The 25,163-nt window shown below is 36.5% G+C and overlaps 1 protein-coding gene across 1 annotated transcript in view; it reads left to right on the top strand.

The window, feature by feature from the left end:
- VAV3 (vav 3 guanine nucleotide exchange factor) overlaps window positions 1-25,163 on the top strand; it is a 165,261-nt gene that overhangs the window by 68,044 nt on the left and 72,054 nt on the right. The window contains exons 8-15 of the mRNA XM_009884919.1: window positions 1,652-1,755; window positions 3,778-3,877; window positions 5,222-5,317; window positions 6,962-7,030; window positions 9,313-9,399; window positions 9,830-9,915; window positions 10,279-10,411; window positions 10,748-10,857. Coding sequence (XP_009883221.1) covers window positions 1,652-1,755; window positions 3,778-3,877; window positions 5,222-5,317; window positions 6,962-7,030; window positions 9,313-9,399; window positions 9,830-9,915; window positions 10,279-10,411; window positions 10,748-10,857 — 785 coding nt within the window. The remainder of the gene's footprint in view (window positions 1-1,651; window positions 1,756-3,777; window positions 3,878-5,221; window positions 5,318-6,961; window positions 7,031-9,312; window positions 9,400-9,829; window positions 9,916-10,278; window positions 10,412-10,747; window positions 10,858-25,163) is intronic.

Here is a 25,163-nt window from a genome sequence, read left to right as displayed (position 1 = left end):
AAGGGTTGAGGGCAGTGGAAGCTTGTTTTAAACTAAAAATAGCTGTTACACAGAGCTCTACAGCAAACTGTGATGTAGAGAGCAAACGCGGTGTTCTTGGAACAGGATGGACTTGCCTCTGTTAAAGGGTTTTGGTGAAGGATCGATGCTTAAGGGTGATAATATATTCCTTATATAGATGATGCTTGCTGGACGAAATCATCTGCTGATGTAAAAATATATTTTGTTTTTAAGAAATAAAAAAAACCCAAACCAACCACCTGAGTGACTACTCACCAGTCTAAAGAAAGTGACTTTCATTAGGGCTCAGATTTCAAAGTTCTGCCCTGTAAAATATATGTATGGCTCTATATTTGTGTGTCTATCTGTGTACATATATGTCTATATATGTACATATATATGCATTTGTATATATGTCTGTCTATATGTGTGCACACATCTATAGATGCATTTGTATGTACACCTATGCATACATTTGAATTGAGACATATATATGGACATATAGAGGGAAAGAGAGATAGAAATATGTGTAACAGATAGTGAAGTTTTGGAATTTTCATTAACTTGTATTGACGTTAACATCAGGACATAGAAGCTCAAAAAGACATTTTGTCCCCTTAGCATTAAGCTGTTTTCCAGGGGTGTTGCTTAGTTGAGTCCCTGCGTACCCCTGCGAAAATGTGCTCCTGTAATAATATTAATTGGGAAGCATTTCTATAGTAATGTCTTTGTCTGCTGCATCTTAAGATCCTGAAGATATGGGCATACAATTGCTAGCAGCTGAATTTGATCTCTTTTAAGTTTCTGTTCCCTCAACTGTGATGTGATTGACCTTGTGTATACTCTTAGTTTTCAGAAGAGTGAAGTGGAATGTTCTCACTTAGTTCACAACTCAATATTGTGTATTATTTTTGTACTATCATTTGCTGTATTGGACCATCTTCAATAGCTTTTTTTTTTTATTAAACAGTCCTCTATTTTTCATTCTAGTGGTCTGTATACCGCTTATGGTCAGTTGTCCTGATTTCAAAACTTTTTAACCTGTTTTGACTTAATTGCTTGTGAATTCTCGAACAGTATCCATACGGTATTAAGGCTGATGTAATCTATAGTTGCTTACAGATTTTTCTATAATAGTCAACAAGTAAGGTGCGTTGCTACTATGCTCGGGGAGCAAATCCTTCTGCAATATTCTTGCCTTTCTCTCAGCCATTAGTTGCCTGCTGTATTGGGAAACTCATTATGATTGCAGTTAACTTAGCACTAGAACATCACTAATTGACTAATGTAATGTACAAAACTAATTTTTCACAGCTCAGGGACATGAATCATTACTTTATCTTGTCACTAAAGCATTTACTTGACTTGCTTAATTTTAAAATTATCATTATAAAATGAAGATGAATTAACAGTGCACGTTCCAAGCTAGAATAAATTAGTCTCTAATAGGTAGTTCTTGGAGTTTAGTATTTCTTGTTGCACTATATGGAAGATGTGGCAAATCTTGAAATTAGGTTATACTCTCAAATGATCTGTTTTCCAATTTATTGAAATTAATGGATCTAACATGAAAGAATTTCTTTTTATATTCAAAGCTTTAAGTTGTCCTGTTTTTTAAAAACCTTTCCCCCTCCTCATTACTGTTTTTAAGGATTTGGTGAAAATTCACAGGAATCTAACACAGGACATCAATGATTCCATTGTTAACAAAAATGATCAGAACCTTTATCAGATTTTTATTAACTACAAGGAAAGGTAAGATTTATGCACTCTTAAATTGTGATAATCTATGCTCAATTCAGTAAAGTATTTTACCAAATTTTTGTTTGATGAATATTTCTGAAACAGGATTGAATTTTGTCAGTATACTTATTAAGCTAGTGTTAGGTATTTTAAGCCTGGAAGTCAAAATGTAACATATTGCTATATGAGCCCTCTGTCTTCTTACCTCCAGTTTTGGCAGTATTGTTACATAGACAGGCAACATCTATATTTTGAACAAAACTTCAATAGCTTATTTTGCACAGCATTTTTTCATGCAAATAATCCCAGGTATTTTATAGCAAGTACCTGTATTGTTTAACAGATAAAATATAAAACGGGAACAAGGTGCAAAAAAAGGCAAGGATATATATTAAGACCATTCCAGGTTAAAGAAAAGACACAGTTATAACTTGAAAGAAGAGAAAGCAGCTGCAAGAGAGAAGAGACTAGAGTCTTACCCTACCCTGCAGTCAAAGGTGTGACAGTAAAGCAAACACACTCTACCTTCAAACTGTGAAAAACGGCCAGGCTGATAACAGCATAGCTGTGGCAGCATGCCGTGCCCTGTAGGCTAATTGCCAATTTTTTTACCCACCTTTTCAGATTGTTTTTTTTTGCCAGCACTGAACAGCTGTTGGACTGTATAGATGAACTGATATGCCTGTGGTACTTAGCTGAAAAACACTTGTACTGTGGGCTATAGTGCTGACCTACCTTGAAGTAACCCTTGGGTTGTGGTTAAAAATTAGTTCCTTTTGGGACTGGAGCAGGAAAGACCTGTGGGAGCTAATTGGATTTGCTTGATGGTGATGGGGAAGGAGGATTGTTGCAGTAATAACAGCCTTGTGAGAAATTGGACAGCAGCATCTGGAAAACGTTAGACAGGAGAGTTGTTTTCTGAGGGAGGGAGGCGTGTGTCCCAAGCTGCCCATAAACAGCCTTGCCTTCAGAGACCCTCTGTCTCAGCTTTTATGTTGGAGCAGGACATAGTTATTTCCCAGGCTGTTAGACTTTCTGCTGCTGTAGGAGGAAAAGGGGACAAGAAGTTGTTCTGGAAAATGCTTATCTTTCAAAAGTAGTTCTAAAATGTGTGCTAAAAGGGGAACAAAGGACACTGAGGAGAAAACCTCAAGTTTATATTATACAAAAAGGAAACGGATAAATGTAGATTCAGTGTCTTAACCATGTAGTGATTAAAAGTAATCAGAAGTAGTAAGTGTTAAATCAGTATCATCACTTTACTTGTGAAAAAAGAATTTGAAAAAATAAAAAGAATGGTACAGATTAGGCAAGAGAAAAAGAAGGAGACCCCAATGGAAAGCTCATGGGAACCCCCAAAAAGGAATTTGAAACACATGGAAGCAATCGTCTCAAGAAGTATATGAAAAAGTGAAAGGAAACAGCACTCTTTGCAATGGTACTAGCAGAAAGAAGCATGCCAAACAGGGGCAAGAAACTCCTGTTATAAAACCAGGCTCCTTCAAGAAGCATTGCTGCCCTTGACACCTACTGAAAATTTCTTGAGTTTTCATACACTATTATTTTGATCCGAGACCTCGCAGGATATAACCCGGTAGAAACTGCTGGAGATGGGTGACCTACAAGTTCTTTAAAGGATAGCTGTAATTAATCCTGTTAAGCCTGTGTTACAGAATTTATTCATTACAACCTTGGAAATCTTTGGTGTTGTAAATACTACAGACTGTTCTGTTCAACAGCAGTTACGCTGCTTTTTAATGAGTCCTCTATTTATCAGAGCGCATACATGTGAATATTAAAGGAAATTGAAATGATTTTACAGAATTTCGAAGGTAGATCAAAATTGTATTCTGAATATTCTTCCGTGTATTCATGCTGCCCATTGAAGTCTGTGGCTAAATCCTATCCTTGCTTATTTAGGCACTGCTACTTTTGAAAGGAGGATTGTTAACAATGTGTTTGTGAAAAATGATCAAGGATTGTTCTTAAATAAGCAAATGTTCCTTTAATTCTTTATCTCTTGCTTTGATTTAGATTGGTTATTTATGGACAGTACTGCAGTCAAGTGGAGATAGCGATATCGTGCTTAGACAACATCTCGAAGACAAAAGAAGATGTTAAATTGAAGTTAGAGGTATCAGTATTTTAAAATGTGTGTGCATATATATGTATAACACGTGTTTCTATGAGTATGCCCTGCTTTCATCCAAGTCAAAAGCTTTATGATGAAAAACTAACTGGACTCACATGTGAGGTGGTTTTTTTTGTTGTTTTTTGTTGGTGGGTTTTTTGTTTTGTTTTGGGTTTTTTTTTTTTTTTTTGGAGCCTCTGATCAGATGAATATGTAAGCTGTCATGGTACACATCCTGGCACTGAAGTGAATGGAGTTTGGTCACTGACATCAGTAGGGTTAGGGTTTAAGGATCAGAAAGTGATCGTCAGTGATACCCTTCTGTTTATCGTGGCATCTCAGCTGAGAACACAGAATTGCAGAATCACTCAGGAGGGACCTCTGGGTCCACAGCCTCACAGAGCTTGCTGTCTGCCGTGACCCCTGGGTCCTATCCAGCACAGCTGCTCCCTAGCTGGTCAGCCCTCTGGGTTAATGTGTACCTGGTTAGCGCATACCAGGTGAAGGATTTTGGTTTCGCCTTATTGCCTTCATGCGAGGTTCCTGTTGGGCATACCCTGAAGAGTGTCACCTGTACGTCCAATCCGGTGTTATCTGCAGAATTGCTGTGGGTGTCCTCTGTTTTTCCTGCAGATCATTGCTAAAGATATTAAATGGGAGGGGTCCCTGGACAGACCCCTGAGGAGCTCTACTTGCAACTGTCCCTCAGGTAGTATAGGAAACATTAGTCTCTGCTCTTTTTTTGGAGCCTCATCATCTAGCCAGTTTTTCATACACCTACTAGTTCATTCGTCTGGAACATAACATGCCAACTTGGATATCAGAATGCTGTGGGAGATGATGTTGAAAGCCTTGGAAAAGTCAAGGTAGACTCTCCCCACCCATTCACCGATCTGGCCATTTCATTGTGGAAAGCAGTCAAGTAGGTCAGGCTTTGATTTACTTGTGGTAAATCCATGCTGGATATTCCCAGTCACCTTTTATGTGCCCAGACATTGCTTCCAAGAGGACTTGCTCCATAATTTTTGCAGGGGCTGAAGTGAGACTGACTGACCTGTAGCCTCCAAGATTATTCTTTGCTTTTTTGAAGATAGGTGTAATATTTGCTGTCTTTGCTGTGCTTATAGGCAATGTTGTCTCTTTTCTTTTTTTTTTTTATTAGTTCAATGGAACACCTTATTTCTGTTATCTTTGTGATGTTTATTCTACTCTTTCTCATGCTGTTGAAATATCCAAGATATTTAGTATAGTTGCTAGGCCCATGTATCACTGAATTTTCATATATGTCACTTGGATATTTTTATTTTCTAACTCTCTTATCTTACTCTTTCTTCTGCTTTGAACTAGGAATGTTCCAAGAGGGCCAATAATGGGAAATTTACACTGCGGGATCTTTTAGTGGTTCCAATGCAGAGAGTGCTAAAATATCACCTACTGCTCCAGGTATTTTATTTTTGAAATTTAAGGGGGCTGAGAGCAAAACTGTGATTGTTTATCATCAGTGGATTGTAAGAATGAGAGGTAAAAGGTCTTTATCAAAGGGAGGTGGTTGACATTTCCATAGATTTGAGGCTGATTTGTTACGAAATAAAATCCAGTCAAGTGCAGGTTTTCTTGCAGACCTGAAGCATATCGGGGGAAAAAAGAATAAAATACAATTGTTTCCTCAGTAGCTGAACCTTTCATTCTTGGTATGTTTAAAATGGTTAGTAGTACCAGACTATAATCATGGTACTTTGAAATGTGAACCATTACCCCCAAAAGAGGAAGCTGGACCATACTTATACAGCATACTTTTAAGATGCTTCTTGGCTGTCATAAATTACAATAAAGCCGTATTTAATTTGAAATGCTTCTTGTTATAACCCACAAAGCGTTAGCTTTTGCAGTTAGTCCTGTAATAAGGCTGGAGAGTCTTATAAATTTAATTTGATAGCTGTGCCAGGAGACTCATTAGTTCAGCTGCAAAGAAATATATTACTATATTAGACTGTCAACCCTGCTGATGCTTGTAAAATGTCATTTTAAAAAGATCTACTACTTGTATTATGTGAAGCATAATTTTGATTCGGCAGAGCAACACACATTCTGTAATATTAAATTTTTTTTGAAGTATTTCTATAAATGAATCATCAATATTTTGATCAATGGAAAATTGGAAAAAACAAAATGAATGGTACAACTGCTTTTTAAAAAAACTTATGAGATCTGAGTCATGATTTTATAATCAACCTGTATATTATGAAAAGATGATCCACAATATGTCACTATGCTCTAATATGTGACACTAATGTACATCGTATAAGAAAAATATTTATAGACTTTGGAAGAAAAAAATCCAGTAAATTGTTAACATTGTAATGTGAATCATAAGTACTTATTTCTTCATTTCCTAGGATTTTAGCAAGTTATTATGTTAGCTGAAATGTGTAATTCTCTTCTCAAATTATAAAGAAGAAATAACCTGTTTCCCCAAGAGGTTACTTTTTCACTTCATAAAAACCAAAAAAACCCCTTTATTTTCCATATGGGAAGTGGCTAAAAAAATTCTTTAAACATTTACATTTGATTTATATATGTCTTCTGAGTCAGCTTTATCTTAGCTATAATGAGACAGTGACTTCTTTTGAGCAGTTGCACAGTTTAGCTGAAATTTTATTGCCAGCGTACATCCCTCTCTGCAGACAAGTGCGTGTTTTGGAATGGGATGATATACTGTATAGTAATGTGCAAATGAACTTATTTACCTGTGCTTTCAGCATGGATGTACAGTACTGATCTGATTGGCAAGTATTAAGTGCTAGACAGACCAAATTAGTTTCTAATGATGGTTCATTATGAGCTAAAGTCAGTGTTTAGGGTATACAGCAATCCTTCTTAAACGCTTGCCAATTACCTGTTTGCAGTAGTCCCCACTCAGTTATAGGCTGCTCACTATGGGGATGAAAATGTGAATTCTTGGGCTGTGTTTTCTGGTTTTGGCTTTTTTCTTTTATTTTGGGGGGTTGTAGTGGGGATGAGTAATGACGACTTCCATTTAGCAACTGACAGACAGTGAGTGAAAAGTCTTAACTGCTCTGTCCACAGGAGCTGGTAAAGCACACTACTGATCCCATGGAGAAGTCAAATCTAAAACTGGCACTTGATGCAATGAAGGTAAGTATTCATGGCAATGAAGTATTTATGTCTTTGTTGGCAGTTAAAATGGTAGCTCAGAACTGTATTTCCTGGAGGAGATAATGTTCTTCACAGCAGGTCAAACATGTTTTCACAGGTCACTGTGAGCTTTGTGAGTATGTCAGGGCAAGCATATAGTTGAGCGCTTTGCTCAAGTCTGGGGAAAAAAGTTCAGTGCTTTTTTTTAGTGGAGGGTATGAAATGGAACTTCCTTATTTCAGTTTACTTCTACATCATTTTGCTGTCATATAATGAGATGAAAAACAGGTGTTTCAATAATGTTGACCTCACTTCCAGAATTTAGGAATATTTCTACCACTGTAAGTCAATTCTAATCAAGGTCAGTAGATGAAGTGAGATGAAGACAGTTGTCTTTCTTTACAAGACTTTTTTTTTTCTGTCGTCTTAATGTGATCTCTGTGGCTTTACCTTTGAAAGCGGTAGTATCATTCTGGAGTATCTGTCACACTACATTCACCTGCAAGTGGTACAAACAAATGCTTTATAGAGTAGCTATACTGCCTTATGTGGACGGTAATATATTATGTGTTCCTCTGCACAGCTTCAGAAATGAAGTACGGTTCAGCTTCAGTTGACTTCACAGCATGAAATGTGACATTCATGTGCGGGAATTGTGAAATTTTTTCTGTCCTTTGTGGGGGAAGGGGGAAAGAAGCCAACACGGCATAGGTCGTATCTCCTACTCTAATCTGTATGGTCCACAGAAGATGCTGAAGTCAGACTAAGTTAGTTTTGGGTGACACAGCTGTCTCAAATTATGCGACTATCTGCTTTGAATGCCTGGAATACAGACCAGCTCACAAATGAGATTTTCTCTCCTGTTTACTGGCTTGCTTCATTGTTTTTGGTGAAAATAATAAAGCAATGAAGAAACCTCTAGCCAGAGTGGCTCTGGCTTGCTGGCTGGCAGGAAATAACCAGTCAATTAAAAAACAGAAACGCACCATCCCCTCACCCCCACCCAAGTATGAGTCTCTCCTTAAGGTTGCAGCATTGTTCCCCTCCTGATTCATTGTATCCTTGTACAATAGTTCCTGCCAGTGTAGTAGAAGTAACTGTGCAGCACCAGTGCGTTGCTTCTAAAAACCCTGGTCTGTCTGCTCAAAAATAAAATGTCTTTGGAAAAACTGCCAGCAAAGTGGTACTGCCCCCCAAGAAAGAAAATTCTAGGTAGGATTATGCCATCAGATTTCTTTTAGCAGCAAGAAAAGAGGTTATTTAATTTCTACACTAACCCTTTTAAGACTGATGTGAATGTATCCTGCACAGATTCATTTGGGAAGCTAGCATAATGACTTCAGCTATTCTTAGATTCTGATTAAAAACGTCTTGGGAAGATGATGTGCCTTTCTCCCACCCTTCAAATTAGTGACCATATTGAAGGGATACTGTAAAAGCAAGTTGTGAAGATCAGTATGCCTTTTGCAACTGCTGATCTCAGCATCCCTGACCTTACCAATTACCACTCCTGCTCAATTCTTCATCTCTAGCCATAAACAGAGAAGCCCCAGCAAATTGTTGCTATTACTCGAGCATGTTCAGAGCATTTTAAAGGCTTTAGTGAAATGTGTACAATACATGTCCTGGTAAAGGGGACAATAATGATCTTAGTCTGCTACTTCAGGTAGCATATCCCATTAAAAACCCCTTTTAAAATATGTTGTGTAATGTCTTCTCTTTGCTGTGCAACAGTAAGAGCGAGATCCTACTACTGGGGTAGCAGCTTCTTCTCTCCTAATAATCACACAGGATTATGATATGTTTACACCTTACATGCTGCTTTTGAGCTGCCTTACGTGTGTTTTCTACTCTATGCTTTATTTACCTTCTGTCTTATTCTCAGATATTACATGGTGTTGACTGCTTTTTTGGGAGTGTGCTGCATAAATTACATTTCCAACTTTAATCTTGAAAATAAGACATTAACAAAATTCAGAAAAAATCACCCCCTTTTTACAATTTATTATGTGTTTCCCTCTTTCTTGCTACTAAATTTGTGTTTCATTAGATATAATGAAGAAAGTTGTGAATATGATTGAAGATATGCAGAGGCTTTTTTCCTTCTTTGTTTAGGCATACATATTGGTAATTCTTCAACATTATAGATATGTTTTTAAAAAAATGACTAAATCTGCAGCTAAGTCAAAGATAAAATTAGAAATAAATTTGCCAAAATAATGTATTAAAGTGGTCTGTTATGGATAAGTTTTTTTTCCTCCCTTTTTCTGTTGATGTACTAGGACTTGGCTCAATATGTAAATGAAGTGAAGAGAGATAATGAAACACTCCGTGAAATTAGACAGTTTCAACTATCAATAGAGAATTTGGTATGTGATATTTCTCATTTATACTGGTTTTAAATAATTTTTGATCACATATATTGATAGATGTATTTCTTCCCCATTTCATATGAGATTAGAGTACTCTGGTAATATTTAAGTATAAGAATGCTCTGCTAGTTTTAGAATGACATGAATAGTTAAGTACAGAAATCTCTTATATTTTGAGGGTCTGTCTGTAGTTAAATATACTTGCATAGTTAAAGGTTTGTATTTGTACAGTCACTCAGGTGTTTTAGTAATTTTCCCATTTGAAGACAAAAATGCAGTGGACTGATTGTTTATTTTATTTAGTTCAGATGATAGTGGCCTGAAACATCCCTTTTTGGGGTAAAAGGAGTGAGTGGTCTAACATTTGAATGTGCTGTCATCTTGACACTTTTGCTGTATTGAATCATACATATTACTTCTGTTTCAGAACCATTCCCTCTTACAGTATGGAAGACCTCAAGGTGATGGGGAAATAAGGATAACTACGTTAGACAAACGTGCAAGGCAAGACAGGTGATGGCATGACTTCTGGTGTTTGCTATTAAAAAGCTTGTAGAGTAACTCTCTCTTCAGATTGAGATCGGCTCAATGATTCTCGAGATTACTTTCCATTTCACTGTGCATTCACAGAGCCTATCCAGCACTTACCAAGTGAATTTGCAAAGTGATTCATGGGAAGTTAGCTATTACGTTATCATCTGAGATCACCTAAGTCCCTTGCAAGTAGTAGGTCTCTAGCAAAAGTACTTCCAGTGTTTTTTGTTCTGTTATTTAGTAGTTTAGTTGTTCACCTTCAAAATTTTAAGTGCCACAGGCAAAGGTGTGTAAAATACTTTCTGGAGTGTTTTTAACCATCTTTATATTTTATTTTCATAGGCATATCTTCTTGTTTGATCTAGCTGTAATTGTTTGTAAACGGAGAGGTGATAATTATGAGATGAAGGAAATAATAGATCTTCAGAAATACAAAATTACAAATAACCCCACTACAGATAAAGAAAATAAAAAGGTAAATACTTGTTGCTAATTCAAATAAAATGTATATTTTTATCAGCAATTTGAAACATTTTGCAGGAGTTCAAAATGTATGTACAATTTATTTACAAAGTTTTATGTTATAAACGTAAGCTGAAGTGAATATTTAGGGATTTCAACTCTGTTTATTTTGGTATAATTAAAATGTTTGAGTGAGTTGTTCCTAAGTGAACACAATAATATGGTCTTACTGTTCCCAAAATCAGGGAATTAAGGAACGTACAAATGCTTCTTTTTTTTTTTTTTTTTTTTTTCTCCTTTTCCTTTCTCTATAACTGATGATATTGGTATTGTCGATCTTTTTATGCAGTGGTCTTATGGCTTCTACCTCATTCATATCCAAGGTCAAAATGGTTTAGAAGTTTATTGCAAAACTAAAGACTTGAAGAAAAAATGGCTTGAACAATTTCAGATGGCTCTGTAAGTATATTTTTATTAAGGTAGAATCACATTAGTCACCAGTGTAAGGATATCCCTTAAATTATGCTGAACTGCTTTCACGTTTAGATTTTTTAAATACAGCTTAGTTATCTATTTTATTTGACTTCCTGACAACTGACTGACAACTTAATGTTAACAGAATATTTCCCTGAAACTCCTCTTGGAAAAGAAAGAGGGTGCTCTAGGCTGTGTATTACTTTCCAACTTTGCCACTAAGACTGTTTTAGTAATACTGTCTTAAGCAACTGGGAGAAATACTAATTATTTTAGCAATACATATCTAACATAATAGTGACATTTTTCCCCCTGTTTTCTTTTCTTTTTTTATTAATTGAAATATATTTTTTGAAAGGTGATGCTGATGATTTGAGAGGGGATCCTGGCATCTTTCCTAGTAGCTTTTAACTAGTTTATTGGTTAGTATTTGGATCAAGTTGCTTGGATTATTAAATTTAGTGTAAAAAGTCTGGTTTCCTTTATATGTTTTCAACTAAAAGAGAAGGTTGCTTTAGGCTTCTTGACAAGTTGTTCAGGTGCAGCACTGCAGATGACATTGTTATTATGCAGGATGAGCTTTATATCCATTTCTGATTCTTGTCAGAAAGACAAACATGATTATTGACACCTCAGGTATTCTTATTAAATTTAAAACATGTGAACAAGGGAATTGGATGACAGGGTGATGCTTGCTTTATGGTAAAAAAAAGTGTGTGTGGGGTGAGATACTCCCAGTGAAAACAGAGAGACAGCATTAATAAAAATTGTTTTGGATGGGATTGTAAAGGTATGTGGATTTGGAAATAGGCTATTATGAGGAGTGAAACTTGCTCGTTAACTATATATATATTTTAAAACCTTAGTATGATGAATGCTAATGATTTAAATGAAAACATAAGGGAGGAGATTGTGGGCTGGACAGATAATATAAGACCTTCTTACCAGGATTCCCATCTTGCTGATTTTTATTGAAGACAAAAATGGCATGTGTTTTGACAAAAAAAGAGGTGTTTGTTTATATGTGGGCAGAAAGCTGAGTACTTTGCCTCTTTCTGTCCCTGTGCTCTCCCTGCTCCGCTCCCTGTAGTGTCGTTATTTATATTTACCTAAACATAGATAAAACATGTATGAAAAGCATAAGGAACTCAGATTTATCAGCTTTAGTATTGCAACTATTGATCCCTCTTCAGGCATCCTGGCCCAGTGCACAAAAAAAATCCCAACCAACCAAAACAAAAGTCAGCCAAGGAGCTAAGGAGAGCAGTAAGAGAGCTATTTTTTTTCCCAGGAGTGTATCCTCTGTTCTTCCCAAACATTTTTATGGTTCTGCGCAGGACCTGCTCCTCCCCACGGCCGTGTGTGTGGTGAGTGAGTGCAGTTGCATAACCTTACACAGTGTTCGGCACCAGCCCATGCTCATGGGCTGTTCACGAGTGTGCTTTTGCAACTAATGGTTTACTGCTGCCGGTCGCCCCATGTGAGCAGAACAAACGGGACCTGAAGAGTTGACAAGTTAATGTGCTGCTCTTTCCCCTTGGCCACATGGAGTTGGTCGTTGAAAATGGGTGGTGGTGTAAGCCTTGTCTTGCATGGATGTTTGTCCTTCTCATAAACCCGTACCTCTAGTTTAACCTCTTCCTGTGTGATTAAAGGCTGTAACACAGAGGCATAGTAACCAGAGCAGCAGGGTTGCTGCAGGTCAGGGCTGAGTGCAACAGGATATAGTGGCATTATTTGCATTGGGCAATGCTTTTGCTCCCTTACATTTATAACCACTACGTTTGAAAATAACAGGGGGGGTGTGTGTTATGCTTTCTGAAGATTTTACACCTTTTCCCCAACTCTGTTACATGGGTTTGACTTCATAGTGTATTTCCCTCAACGTACCTTGGTGTATGTAGTGATAATTATATTCTAATTCATGCGGAGACACAAGAGTTTGTATTTGGGAATAAACTAAGCCAAGTGTTTTGAACAATTGTTGGTTGGTTTGATTTGTTGTTTTCAGGGGTCTCATTGCCTGCTGTGTAGGTTATCTGTTCTAGTGTGATTCTACTCTGAAAAGCAGCCATGATTGAAATTATGCTATTATTCATCATACTCAATTGTAATTGCTGCTTCTATGGGCAAAATACTTCTCATTACTTAAAAATTTTACTGAGACTGCAAAAGCAGCACAGTTGAAGGGGTGAATTACATTCCTTTTTGATTATCAGAAATGATGTTGTTTACTGAGTTCCAGACAGAAATTTCAATGCAGTTTTGTTGCCTTTGGGATAGCATTCTGTATGAAGTCAGAACACTGCGCAAGTGTTAATCAAAGAACATAACAAGAGAACAAATTAAAATCTCTCTTATTATTTTTAAATTAAGAATGAACCTTGTTGCCACTAAAACAGTTTTATTGGCATAACAATGTTAACTAGGCTGTAATTTTTAATTTTTTAGGAGCTTAGATGTTTATACCACTGTATGAACAACAGTCACGATAGTTACATTGCTGAAAAGGCACCTACTGTTGAGACGCTAGTGTCACTGAGATGAGAATTTGTTTCTGCATATGGGAAGCTTATGTTATCGATGAAGTATGACATAGAGAACATTGCTTTGCTGGCTGGACTTGATTTAGGTTTGGAGGGCAGGAATACATTAGGCACATTTCCATATGGAAAATGATTAAAGGAAGGAAGGATGAAATCCCAGTGCAATTTCCAGAGTGTTACTTTTCAGACTAGTAAGTTTCTGTTAGAAAACTAGTTTCACAAACCTGTGAAAACATTCTGCCTCTTAGCTAGCTCTGTTGTTAGTGCGGTATATGGCGAGTTGTTTTGTCGTGAGGGAAGCTGGGAACGATGGGTTACTGGTCATAAGAAACTGAGGAGATTGTTTCTATTCATATGGCAGTTTGTATTTTCTGTTCTCTTGAGACTATTGCTTTATTTAGAAAATATATAATACCAAAGCACCTCAATTTTTATTTTTCCTATTGACCTGTTCACAGTAATAGCCACTGCTGAGGCTGAGTCACCTCCATCTTCCTCTACTCCCTTTTTAATTTTTTTTTTCTTTAAGTTTATTGTGTATAACCTTCAAAATTGCTGGTTCTTTGGGACCGCTGGATTTTCTAGATGACAATAAAATTAATCGGACACTGGGGCAGCACAGGTAACATTGCAGTCAAGCTCTTGAAGCTGAAACTTCAGTTGGACTCATAAATCTGATGAATTTTAGAGTTTTTTGTAAAGACCAGTGGAGGATGTTTGAACAGGAGCCGTCATATCACAAATGGCTGAATTCTCTCTTGGTGTGCCTGTTACCTCACTGATGTGAATGGAAGTTTTGCATGCATAGATGGAGTGTAACTGCTTATTGCCTCAGAAGAGAAGCTCTGCTTAACAGCAGAGCATTTGCAAAATAGCAAATTTGAGCATTTGCTATTTTGTTCTTGGAACTCTGTTTATATGGATGAGGCTATAGCTGTATGGGTACATAAGCACCTTTTAAAAGATAGGACTACAAAGACTTTACTGTACTCGATGTGGAATGTTTAAATTTAATTTAGCATGTCAAATAGCATTGGTTTAAATGCAAAGTCATTCCAAGTAATATCCAAGATAATATTAATAGACGTGTACAGCCAAATTGCTGCACCAAATTATCCAACCAAATTAGAGACATCATGTATTAAATGAAAGTTTGTCAGCAGTGTGATAAAGTGCATGGACTATTCACTGTAACTAACCCATTAAAAGCCTCAAAAACTGATTGCAAGTGTGAGAGTTTTGTTTTCTAGTAGCATATCCTATCTAATCTCTTTTGGCCTGCATTAAAAACAACCAGAAGAATCAGAACAAATATGTAATGTCTCATAATATACCTACAAATTACATAAAATATTTGATACTTTTATGTTATTTAGGTTATACTGAAAAGTAGGAGCATTGATTAGTATTTTTTCCACTAGAAAGCTCTCATACAGATGCTTCTCTTATTTTAAAAATGCTTATTTTTAGAAATAGTTGACTAATATGCATGAATGACTTTATGCTAACCATTCTTTATTAAAAGAAAAAACTTCTTGAAAGTTGAAGTTGTTCTGTTGTATGCATGCATATACCTCAGTTATATTATTTTGGAACTACGTAGCTGACTAATTATCAGGCTTAATTTGTTATGTGGCAACTGCTTTTCTTGTCATTGCTGTGATGAATTTAATTCTCTTTTATTTCATCAAAACATAATATAATAAATACTGAAAGAAAATATGTTGATTATTGCTAGAGCTGTCTCATGTTGACACTAAACACTTGCTTCCATCCACTAATTATGTCTTCGTGGGTGGTTTGTTTCTTGATCACAGTAAAGCATGGAGCAGGTGTGTGTTGCCTTCCTCGCAATGGCAGAAACCTTTTCCATGAAAGGCCACATAGTATGTTTTCCCCCTGTTTTAATATTTGAATCTATTAGTGTAATACAGCATGCAATATATTATGCTGGCTTGTGCTGAATTTATTTTGTCATCATGATGTCCAGTTTGCTAATTTAATTAAGCCTTTCTCTGGTTTCTCAAATGTGCTTTGTAATCCACTCTAAGAATGGCCATTAGCAAACTTGGCTTCAATATTTATTCCTAGATATGAACATATTACACAGAATTGCAATTTAAAATTTAATCACAGAAGAACTTAGATTGGAAGGGGCGTCTGGAGATTGTCTACTTCAGTCTCCTGCGGGGCTGAGGTTGATCAGGGCCACGTCAGCTTGAGTTTTATCATGCTGTATTTCAAGATGCGCAGAACTAATATTGCAAAGTCTCATGCAGCAGTGTTGTAACATGCCTTTTAATTAGGCTTTAGTCAACATCTCTCTTTCACAAACTGGGAAGTGCATGAAAACATCTTGCAGGCAGAGGAACGGGCCTTTTTTAATGTACTTCGTTAAAGTTTCACCTTCAAAAGTACTATGATTGTAGTTTCTGCTTTGACATTGTTACTGAAATTGCAATATTAACATCATGTCTAATTAGTAATGCCTGAAAAATCAGTGGGAAACACATGATCATTAAAGTGATTAAGATATGCATTAATTGCATGGAGTTAATGAATCTTTTTTTTTTTTAATATTCAAATAAAAGATATTTCAGACATGAAAGCTGTACAGCCCTCAAAAAATTAGTGGTTTTAGTTTTAATTACACTGTGTTTAAGCTTTAGGTCACTACAGAGTTTGTGCAGCAGCTCAGGTACAGTCTAGTATGGTTTTGAAAAATTACCGTTTCAGTTAGACATAGATTCACACCCTGTAACTCAAGGGATGCAGAACACATCATCTGTTGTAAGGAAATAATCCCGAGATTCGCTGATTCTCAAATCTGATAGATGTGTGCACAACATTTTAGATTAGGCAAACTATATACTGTAGGTAGAGCTAATATCTTTTCTAAATTTTAAAGAAAACAAGTACAAGAAACAAGGTAGGTGAAAAGAGTTCTCTTCCCTATTACTATACTTATTTCCAAGTTTGGTTTGCATTCTGTGACTAATGAGATTGGTCAGATTCAGCTCAAATATATCTCTTCCCTTAGTGCATTAATAATGCATATGCATTAAGACTTCTTCTGAGAGAATATTTGAGCTCTGACATATTGAACACTGACATATTAAATTAAAGCTTTCTTATCAGGGCGCTTTTAAAAGCCTTGGCTATCTGGTGTATTTTTCAAATAGCCTGCAAATTTGTTTCATTTCTACCAACCTCACATAGGTTACCAAAACAACAAACATGTCTGCCTGGGCTTCTTCATCAGTATAAATATTTCAATACTGCAAAAATGAATGCCAAGTTCATGTCTGCAAAGAAGAATGATTGCCTGTTCTTTGCTATGACTCCAGTTGTTTTTGATCACTTTTTTCAGGGTTATAAGCAACCATTCGCAACATACTTATGGTTACGCAATTTCTTTAGATTATTCCAGACACAGAAAGAACTGTGTGAAGATTCTGTATATGATTAGCAGCATGGTGTAAGAACAGCGTAGAATGTGAAAGCAAAACAGAATTTAGGAAAGGAGTATGTAAACACTTGCAGATTATAAATATACTTTGAGATTATGTCTTCTGGTTCACAAAAATCAAAGATTTCCCAGTCCTGTAGCATTTCTGTAATAAAATAAGAGTGCAGAGACAAAACCACAAATAAATAATGCTTTTTCAGTCTTTACAGGGAGATTATTATTTACTGTAATGTTTTTACAACTTACCCTACCACGTGTGAGGTATCTTACTATGAAAATTAATACGTATTTCTTAAAATTCAGTGAAATAATTTTGTAGTGACACTACATTATAAAAATAATGTACCACCATATTAATATTGGTTTTTGCACAAGGTGCTGCTTTTTTTTCAATCTTTGAACATGGAATGCTGCATTACATGTTTGTCCTGATACTTTGGCTATATGAACAGATGTCCTAGTTTCTCCCTGTAAACCACGACTACCTTTTTTTCTTAGCAGATTTAGGTGTTTGTCCAGTAATTTGCAAGTTTATGGCTGTAACATCCTATATTTTTACATTTTTTACTTCAAAGCATAGACGTTTGTCTTCAGTTAAGTATAAATATATGAGAAAATATATAAAGCTTGTCAAGACAAGCAACTTTGTAAATTTGGATTTGTAAGACTTAGAATTTTCACAAATAAGACTCGGCTAGTGAGTATTAAAGGATATAAAGTATTAAAGTTTTGATGCTTTTGATTTACAAATACGGATGTGTGACAGAGCTTTGTTCCTACCAGGTGGTGTTTAAAAATGTTGTACAGGAGTAGATTAGCTCAAAGCAGTCCATCTCCCATGCTTTTCAGGGAAGTAGGCTGATAAGGAAAAAGGAAAGTCATTATCTTGTTTGAAACAATGCAGTACGTTTCCAAAAAGTTAACAAGATAATTTCCTTGATCTCAAAAAAGCCACTCATCATATGATCAAATAAGCAAATTTCCTAGCAAAGTCTTAGAAGTTGTGCGTTCTTGATCAAAAGCACAATTTACTTGTGATATGGTTAATTTAATTATATAACATGTCTTCTTGATGGAGACACTTTGATGTGACAAACCAGAATGTTTGAGTATTAGCATATGGAGAATTGATTGATTGATTAATTCAGTAAATAGCATCTTCAAAGATGATTCTGAAATATAACAGCCTAGCTGGAACAGAGGAAATGAATTAGCTGTAAGTAATCAGCATTGCTCCTGAGAAAAGAAGGTAGAAAAGAAGCTGAAAATCATCCTTTGTGAAAGGCTGTTACCCACCCCTAGTGAGAGTACCCCTTAAGAATGCCATTTTCCCTCTTCATCTTTTTACAGTAAATAATAATCTCCTTGTAAAGGTTGAAAAAGCGTTATTTATTTGTGGTTTTATCTCTGCACTCTTACTTTGTTTTATTACACAAATGCCTTTTGATCACATGACAGCATGTTGCATGAAGTCGTCAGTTGAAATTGTGATGGTTGCACAGAGCCAAAATGTTTTGTGTGGAAATGGAGGATAGTGCAAATGTAAGTCTGGTTCTGCTGTTTGCGGGGAACGGGATTCTAAGGGAAGTCTGCTGCGTATCAGAGGAGGCAGTGAGGTTGAACATCTCTTGGGACCAACATTGCATAAAATTCTTCCTATGAGCTTTGGCTGAAAGCTTTTTGTCTTGTTTGACAGTAACATATATGGTTTTCTGTTTCTTAACTTCTGCTGTCCACGTTATTACTTATAACATTTGAATATGTGACAAATGTTTTAATGCTAGTTAAATTTGCTAGAATTTTCTGAGATGCTTAGTAACAGTTATGGCTAACTTCTAAGGTGCTTACAATTTAGAAAGGAGGTAACTTAGGCACAAACCAGGAATTTTAACTTAAGATGTCTTCACAAATAATTTCTGTTATCAGTACTTATGGCAGATCTAGGTTTATTAATGCGTTTTCTGTAGTGATGTCAAATATTAGTACAATAAGTAAAACTGGAATGAAAATTTTCGGTGTCCTCAGGTATTAACCTGTGCCATTTTCTTTATAGGCTATACTGCATGAATACAGCATCAGATTTCATGTCACATACACTTTAAAATGTTCTTCAGCAGTTTGTGCTCAGGGTGTCCATAATTCTGAACAGTTCTGTATGGAGCATTTTAAATTATTATAAGCATAGCATGGAGTGCAGAATAATAACAGCTCTAAAATGCAAAGGTCTAACTCGGGGTTGAGAGTTGAGGAGAGTTCAAGGTATTGAGTTTTATCTGAGCTCCCTGTAGTATTTCTTCTTTTAATACTTAAAACAGTTGCAATTCACTGCGGACTCCTTCATGCATCTGCTTATTTGTTATGCCTCTGGGCTCACAGGTGGGCATACATACATTAACTATTCTCTAATGCCAAGTTTTAATCAAGTGAAATGGCTACTCAGTTTCAAGTGCAATGCACTTCTAAAATTATGGGATACTTTGCAAACATCTCCATACAATTGAACCCTGTAAAATTTCTTGTGATATAATTGCCTTTCTTGAAGAGACTGATATGGGAAAAAGATCTTCAAAACTTGACCTAAATAGCATTTCTGAAAAAAATTAGTCAAAACCAAAAAGAAGAGGTATCATTAGAACTTCCTAGCCTGCTCTTCCCTTTGGGGGGAAAACTGTCAACCCCAAAGAAAGGGCAGCTGTATCACTGCACTGTTATGCAGAACGTCTGACTCTGCTGGACAGCCTGTTCCCAGCCCAAGAGCATCCATATCTGGGAACTTGCTGCTGTTCCAGGTCACTTAGAAAAACACGCTTGTGGGATTGCTGCTGGGGAAAGAGAAGGTTCCTCTTCAGTCCAGGTTGACAGTCCCACTGAGTTACGACAATCTGGAGGAACATCTCTGGGCTTAAATGATACCCGTGAGGTTTATCATCAGTTCCTTGAGCAGAATGGCTCAATTCAGTCCGTGTTTACAATGCCTTTGCTTTCTCTGTGTTTAACAGAAGTAGTGAACTACTGCACAGCGTCTAGGTCAGCACCTGCTCTTGTTGATACCATCTCTTGTTTTGCAGCTAATTTACTTTTGAAAGGAGCTGTCTCGGTCCATTTGCAAAGAGTCACTTTTGCATTTCTTTGTGTGATGTATTTCTTCTTTATTCTCCTGTATGTGCTGCAATTCCTGCAATGAAGCATGTGTGTGCTTCTCATGGTGGAAAAACAATGTGCATGTATCTAAGGAATATCAGACATTTTTCAGTAGTTGTTGTGTGTCCCCCCGTAACGCATTTTTCCTTCCAGTTTAAGCAAAAATAAATTTAGATTAAAAATACTTGAAGTCTGGGAAGGAGAAGTCGAGTTGTTAATTAAGTACTCCAGAGAAGTAATTTTTCAACATTAATTGAAATGTTTGTAATGGGTATAAGCAACACCTTCTCAGTGGTCTTGACCCAGGGAGGCGGGGGTATCTGTACAGGTCTTAATTGCTGAAGTCAAGCTAGTATTGAAAAGCTGCCAAGGAAGTAATTAAAAGAAATGGACCTCAAAATACAGCAAGAAAGACAGCAGAACTGGTTACTAGTGGAGGACAGTAGTGGGCCTTGCAGTCAGGTTGTTTAAACTACCGTTTCTAACTGGGTGCATTAAAGTTAATAGTAAATACATTTAGAATAAAAGAAAGAGGAGAATTTTTCTTTGTGCTGTGTTCCGAACTCACCTTCCCTTAACTCCTTGCAGAATATGAAGCCACAAGGTGGTTGGTAGACTTCCAGCCCTCCCTGCTGCTAGGTACCGTCTTCTTGCTAGTGCTGCGCTATGGGATTGACACCCATAACCAGGAGCCAAAGTCTGCAGATACTGGTTGCTTCTACTCTGTTTTTATAATACCACCTCTTCTCTTTCGTGTGCCCTTTTTCAGTAGAGGCAGTGTTATTTGCATTTCATTAATTTCCTGTTTAAAATTTAAACTTGCTATAAGAATTTAATTAATCTAATCAACATAACACTTTATTCCTTTATTATATTTTTGTTAGATTTGTTGGCAGCCAGTAAGCTTTCAGTAATATGTCCATGCAAAACAAACTTGAGACAATCATTCTAAAGCCTGTTAAGGCTAATACTGAAACATCTGAAGGGCAAAACATCCAAGGGAAGATGTAGCCAGTATGCTAAAATTTGTGAAACAAGGATTTTTTCATTGTTTATATCTTTAGAAATATGGCCTTTCTGGAAATGAAGACTGGGATTTTAAAGCGCTTATTCTCCACATGGGAAAATAGAAGGAAGGAGCTATAGTAAACTATCTCTTATTTCTTCTCTTGGGACACATTACCTGTAGTAATTACATATTTAATAGATGAGATAGAGTTTTGGGGCTGAAAGTTTAGTAGCTTTCCTGGTACGTTTTATTTTGTAAGCCTTAACTGTGTAGAGGAAGTTAAACTGTCAGTAAAAGAAATCTTATTTGTGCATAGCCCGCTGAAGAAATTACAGTTCATTTAGTCCAACCTGTTGCGAAAGATACTTTGTATAGCTTTTTGAAACAAAAATGAATGTAAGAATGCTGATAAAAAATTAAACTGTTGCTATATGGTAGCCAAATGCCTGTTGTATGCTATCGCTGTTCAGACACATTCCGAACTTAATGTTTTCTCATCAGAATATGGCTTTGATTAAGTAAGGAAATGACAGTAACAAATCCCATCTAAGCTGCTTGATATTGGTGTTGTACACTTTGCATTGCAGTATGCATCTTGGAAACACTTTAGACCCAAGATGATCAAAGTTCAGTTTTGTAAAATGAGGTATAGAGCTTACACTGTTGGATATATCGAGATCACCAAGGTTCATTCCTTTATTTTGACTGAAGTATTAGTGTTTTGATTGTGATGTGTTTGTGTCTTGAGGGTTAAGAATGACATTAAGTTTTAGAACTGTTATCCCAACTGCTATAGGAAAATGTTGGAAAACTGTAGCTTAAACTGTTTCGTTTTATTCATGTGCACAGTTAATTTGGTATTCTGAGGTGGGATAGTAGAGAGAATTTATTCCTTATTTTATAGGCATAGGAATGGGCACCAAGATATCTTGTCTGACAAGATAATTTTGGACTATCTGTAGCATTACTCTGTGGTCAGCTGTGCCATTAATCTAGGCAAAGATTATTCCTAGAATGTTGTTAATGTGACATTTTCTGACACCATTTATAAAGGTGTTGTGTTATGTGAGTGTCTGAAGACAGAGTTGGCCTATGATCAATTTACTGTTCTGAGAAGTAAAAGTCAATAGAAAGAAGTGGCACTGAAAATGTGGAGAAGTATTTTTAAAAGGGGAATATTTCATATGCACAAGGTCATCAGAAATGGCGTGCTCCAAAGTCTGATGGTAGCAAGGGCAATCAAATAAGATACCTGGATAACTCTTTTCTACATGGAACTGTGCAAACTTCACAGACAAAATACCTGTTTAGAGGTGCAAGATTGACTGAAGATGATGGTCATTCTGCTCCTTGAACAGTGGATGATGCAGAGACAAGAATTGCGTGTCCAAATGACGAAGGAGACTAGCAAGACAAGCCATCTGCAGGTGTCTGGGTTATGGGTGTAGCGGTGAATTGGTCCCAGTGGGACTAATATTCTGCAAGTAACTTGGAAAGAGAAAGCTTTACTCAAAAGGCTCAGGGGCAGCCCAAGGACGTTGCTGTAGTGACTGGAGTATATCTGGTTATGGGGATTCAGCACTGTGCAGGAGAGGGCACTTGTGGTTGTCCCTTACAAAATCTCTGCTGCTGAATTGAGAGAATTGGAAAAATTTTCCTAATTACAGATTCACTCCGTTTCTGCATCCTGACATTTTGTCTCTGCTAGAGTGTAGGAGTTAAAACAGCCTGGGGAAAAAGTAGAAGAGAGGAAGGGAAACTACTTTTGACTCCCCACATTGCTTGTGAAAATAAGAGAGTTTTACCATAAAATGAGGAACATGTTCTCTGTCGTTATTTGCCTCAGATTAAGTAATCCTGGTATATGGGTGACTTCTTGCTGTGGCCACTCATTAAGATTGTTTGAGAGCAGAAATACGTAAAACATTTAATTTGCGATGAGCCTGGGGCACCCCATAGTAGAAGTTGTTGTGGAAGGAGGACTGAGGAGCCTGTGAAGAGGGCTTGACTGGTGACTGTTCCACTGTGATGGGGAAGGAACACAGTCGAAGTCCTAAATTAGTTTTTTCTAATGCTAGCCACAGAAATTGCTTCAATATGTTTGAATTTTTATAATAATCGTGTGTGGGTTTCCCCCCGCCCCCCACAAGAAATCCTTCTTCTGAAGAAGAAAATTTTCTTGGTATTCTTAGTTTAAAATAATTATCAACATAAATACTCAGTTTTTTGTGTGTCTTGGAACATGTCCGCAGGTTGGGAAGTAGGAGGGAAAAGAAGATTTGAGAAGGCTGAAATGTTGTTTTTACTGTGTTGTGGCAGCTCTGGTCTGTTTTCTAAGGGTATCAGTGCAAGGCTTGAGTGCTGTAAATAAAAGAGCTTCTTTACGGTTGGTTGGACATGACTATGAAAAGTTGTATGCTGTGCTGTGACTGCTGTTACCAGCTTTATGTACTGTATTTAAAAACTCAAAAAATAGTATATGCTATTCAGTGTGAAAAGTTTTGTGGAAAGAAACTTCTTATGGTCCTTGTGATATTTGGGCTTGGAAGGTCACAGATGAGTTGTGCCTAATCTCTAGTTAGAAACTTTTGTGTGGTGTTGGGTTGGGTTGTTTTTGCATTGTTTTTGATTTGTTGAAAAGCAATATATTGGAAACTAAAATATCAAACCCCTAAATTCATTAAGTTTCAGACTTTATATTAAAAGACTTGCTACTTGATACATACTGCTACAGTGCGTCATCTCAGATTATCTCAGACTTGTCTGATGTGATGTGTAATGTAACTACAGAACTGGATTTCCCGTAATGCAGCATGACTGATCAGGTACTAGAATGTGCAAGAGTTTTCCTGTCCACAGTTAGCACTGCAATATATATTTTCCGATAAAGCTTTCCTTATTCCACCTCTACGTTTACAGTAGAAAATATACATTATCTTTTTATTTTTGCTGTAGTTTTTTTCTGTTTTTTGTTGTATCATTAATTATCTTTCTATATTGTGCTTCACTTTACTCTGTCTTCAGAGTAAGCATATTATTTCTTATTTTGCATGGTTCTTTTCTAATGCCTTTATCAGAATATCGATGACAGGAAACTTTACTTTCACATAAATGTGAATGCTTTTGTTTTTGAGCATGAAATGCCGTCTTGTCTAACGTGAATCAGCTGATAACAGTGTATCTAAAAGTTAATATTTTTAATAGACTATTTCTTTATGAAGAGAATTATGAGATAATAGGTTAAATCCTGATCCTTTTGAAATGTAACTCAAATTTGAGAATATATTTTGCTGACGTGTAAACTGAAGTAAAACACATGACATCTTCCCATTCCTGTTTGTCCTGAAACCCAAGACAATTAGGATGAATGATTAGAAATAGAAAGGAAATGCTGTTCTCCTCAGTAAATGCAATGACATTGTTCATTTTGAGGCAACTGCTTGGAAGTATCTCCTAAGCCTGCGCAAAAAGAAAGACAGCAGCAGGTTAGGTTTCTTCTCTTGTTGATTCCTGCTCTTTCTGCACAGGACCCTCTGTAATATGCTGAGACTCTAGTCCCTTCCAGATTCCTTTAATCTATGGGTGATGTATTTTGGTGGCATCTCCTTTGATTCACTAAACTTTTGTTTTTAGGGATTTTTAGGCTTTTCCTTCTGCGTGATGTGGTTTTGGGGGGAAAAGGGAGAAAAATGATACCTTTTGAGTGGTGGAAGGAAAGGCGAGCAAAATTTAAGAGGTCCTTTTGGTTTATGAATAGTTGCTGTGTGCCCCTAAAAGAGCTACTTAGGCTCATGTCTTTTAAAAAATAAAGCTATTTTAGAAGATCTTTGTGCTAGCTTGGCCTTAGCCAACAAGGAAAAACATGAAGTTAGATGGCAGTGAATTGATAGGGAGTATGAAAGATGTGTAGATGGTGAAGAAAGAACAGGTTTTTAGATAGATAATTTATTAAAGTAATCATTAGAATCTTAAAATCACTACACAAAAACCTGGTGGGCTTTAAGGAAAGTGAGGCATTCACTCTTTATGATACATTTTTATGATCTTTAAGAACCAAGTAGTATTTGGAACAAAACTAGGTCCTCCTGTAGGTAATAGTGGACAAGGTAAACTGAAGTTTGCATTA

The sequence above is a fragment of the Charadrius vociferus genome, unplaced genomic scaffold, assembly GCF_000708025.1.
Source record: "Charadrius vociferus isolate BGI_N301 unplaced genomic scaffold, ASM70802v2 scaffold163, whole genome shotgun sequence".
NCBI classification, from domain to species: domain Eukaryota; kingdom Metazoa; phylum Chordata; class Aves; order Charadriiformes; family Charadriidae; genus Charadrius; species Charadrius vociferus.
This window is presented reverse-complemented; position numbering and strand designations above follow the sequence as displayed.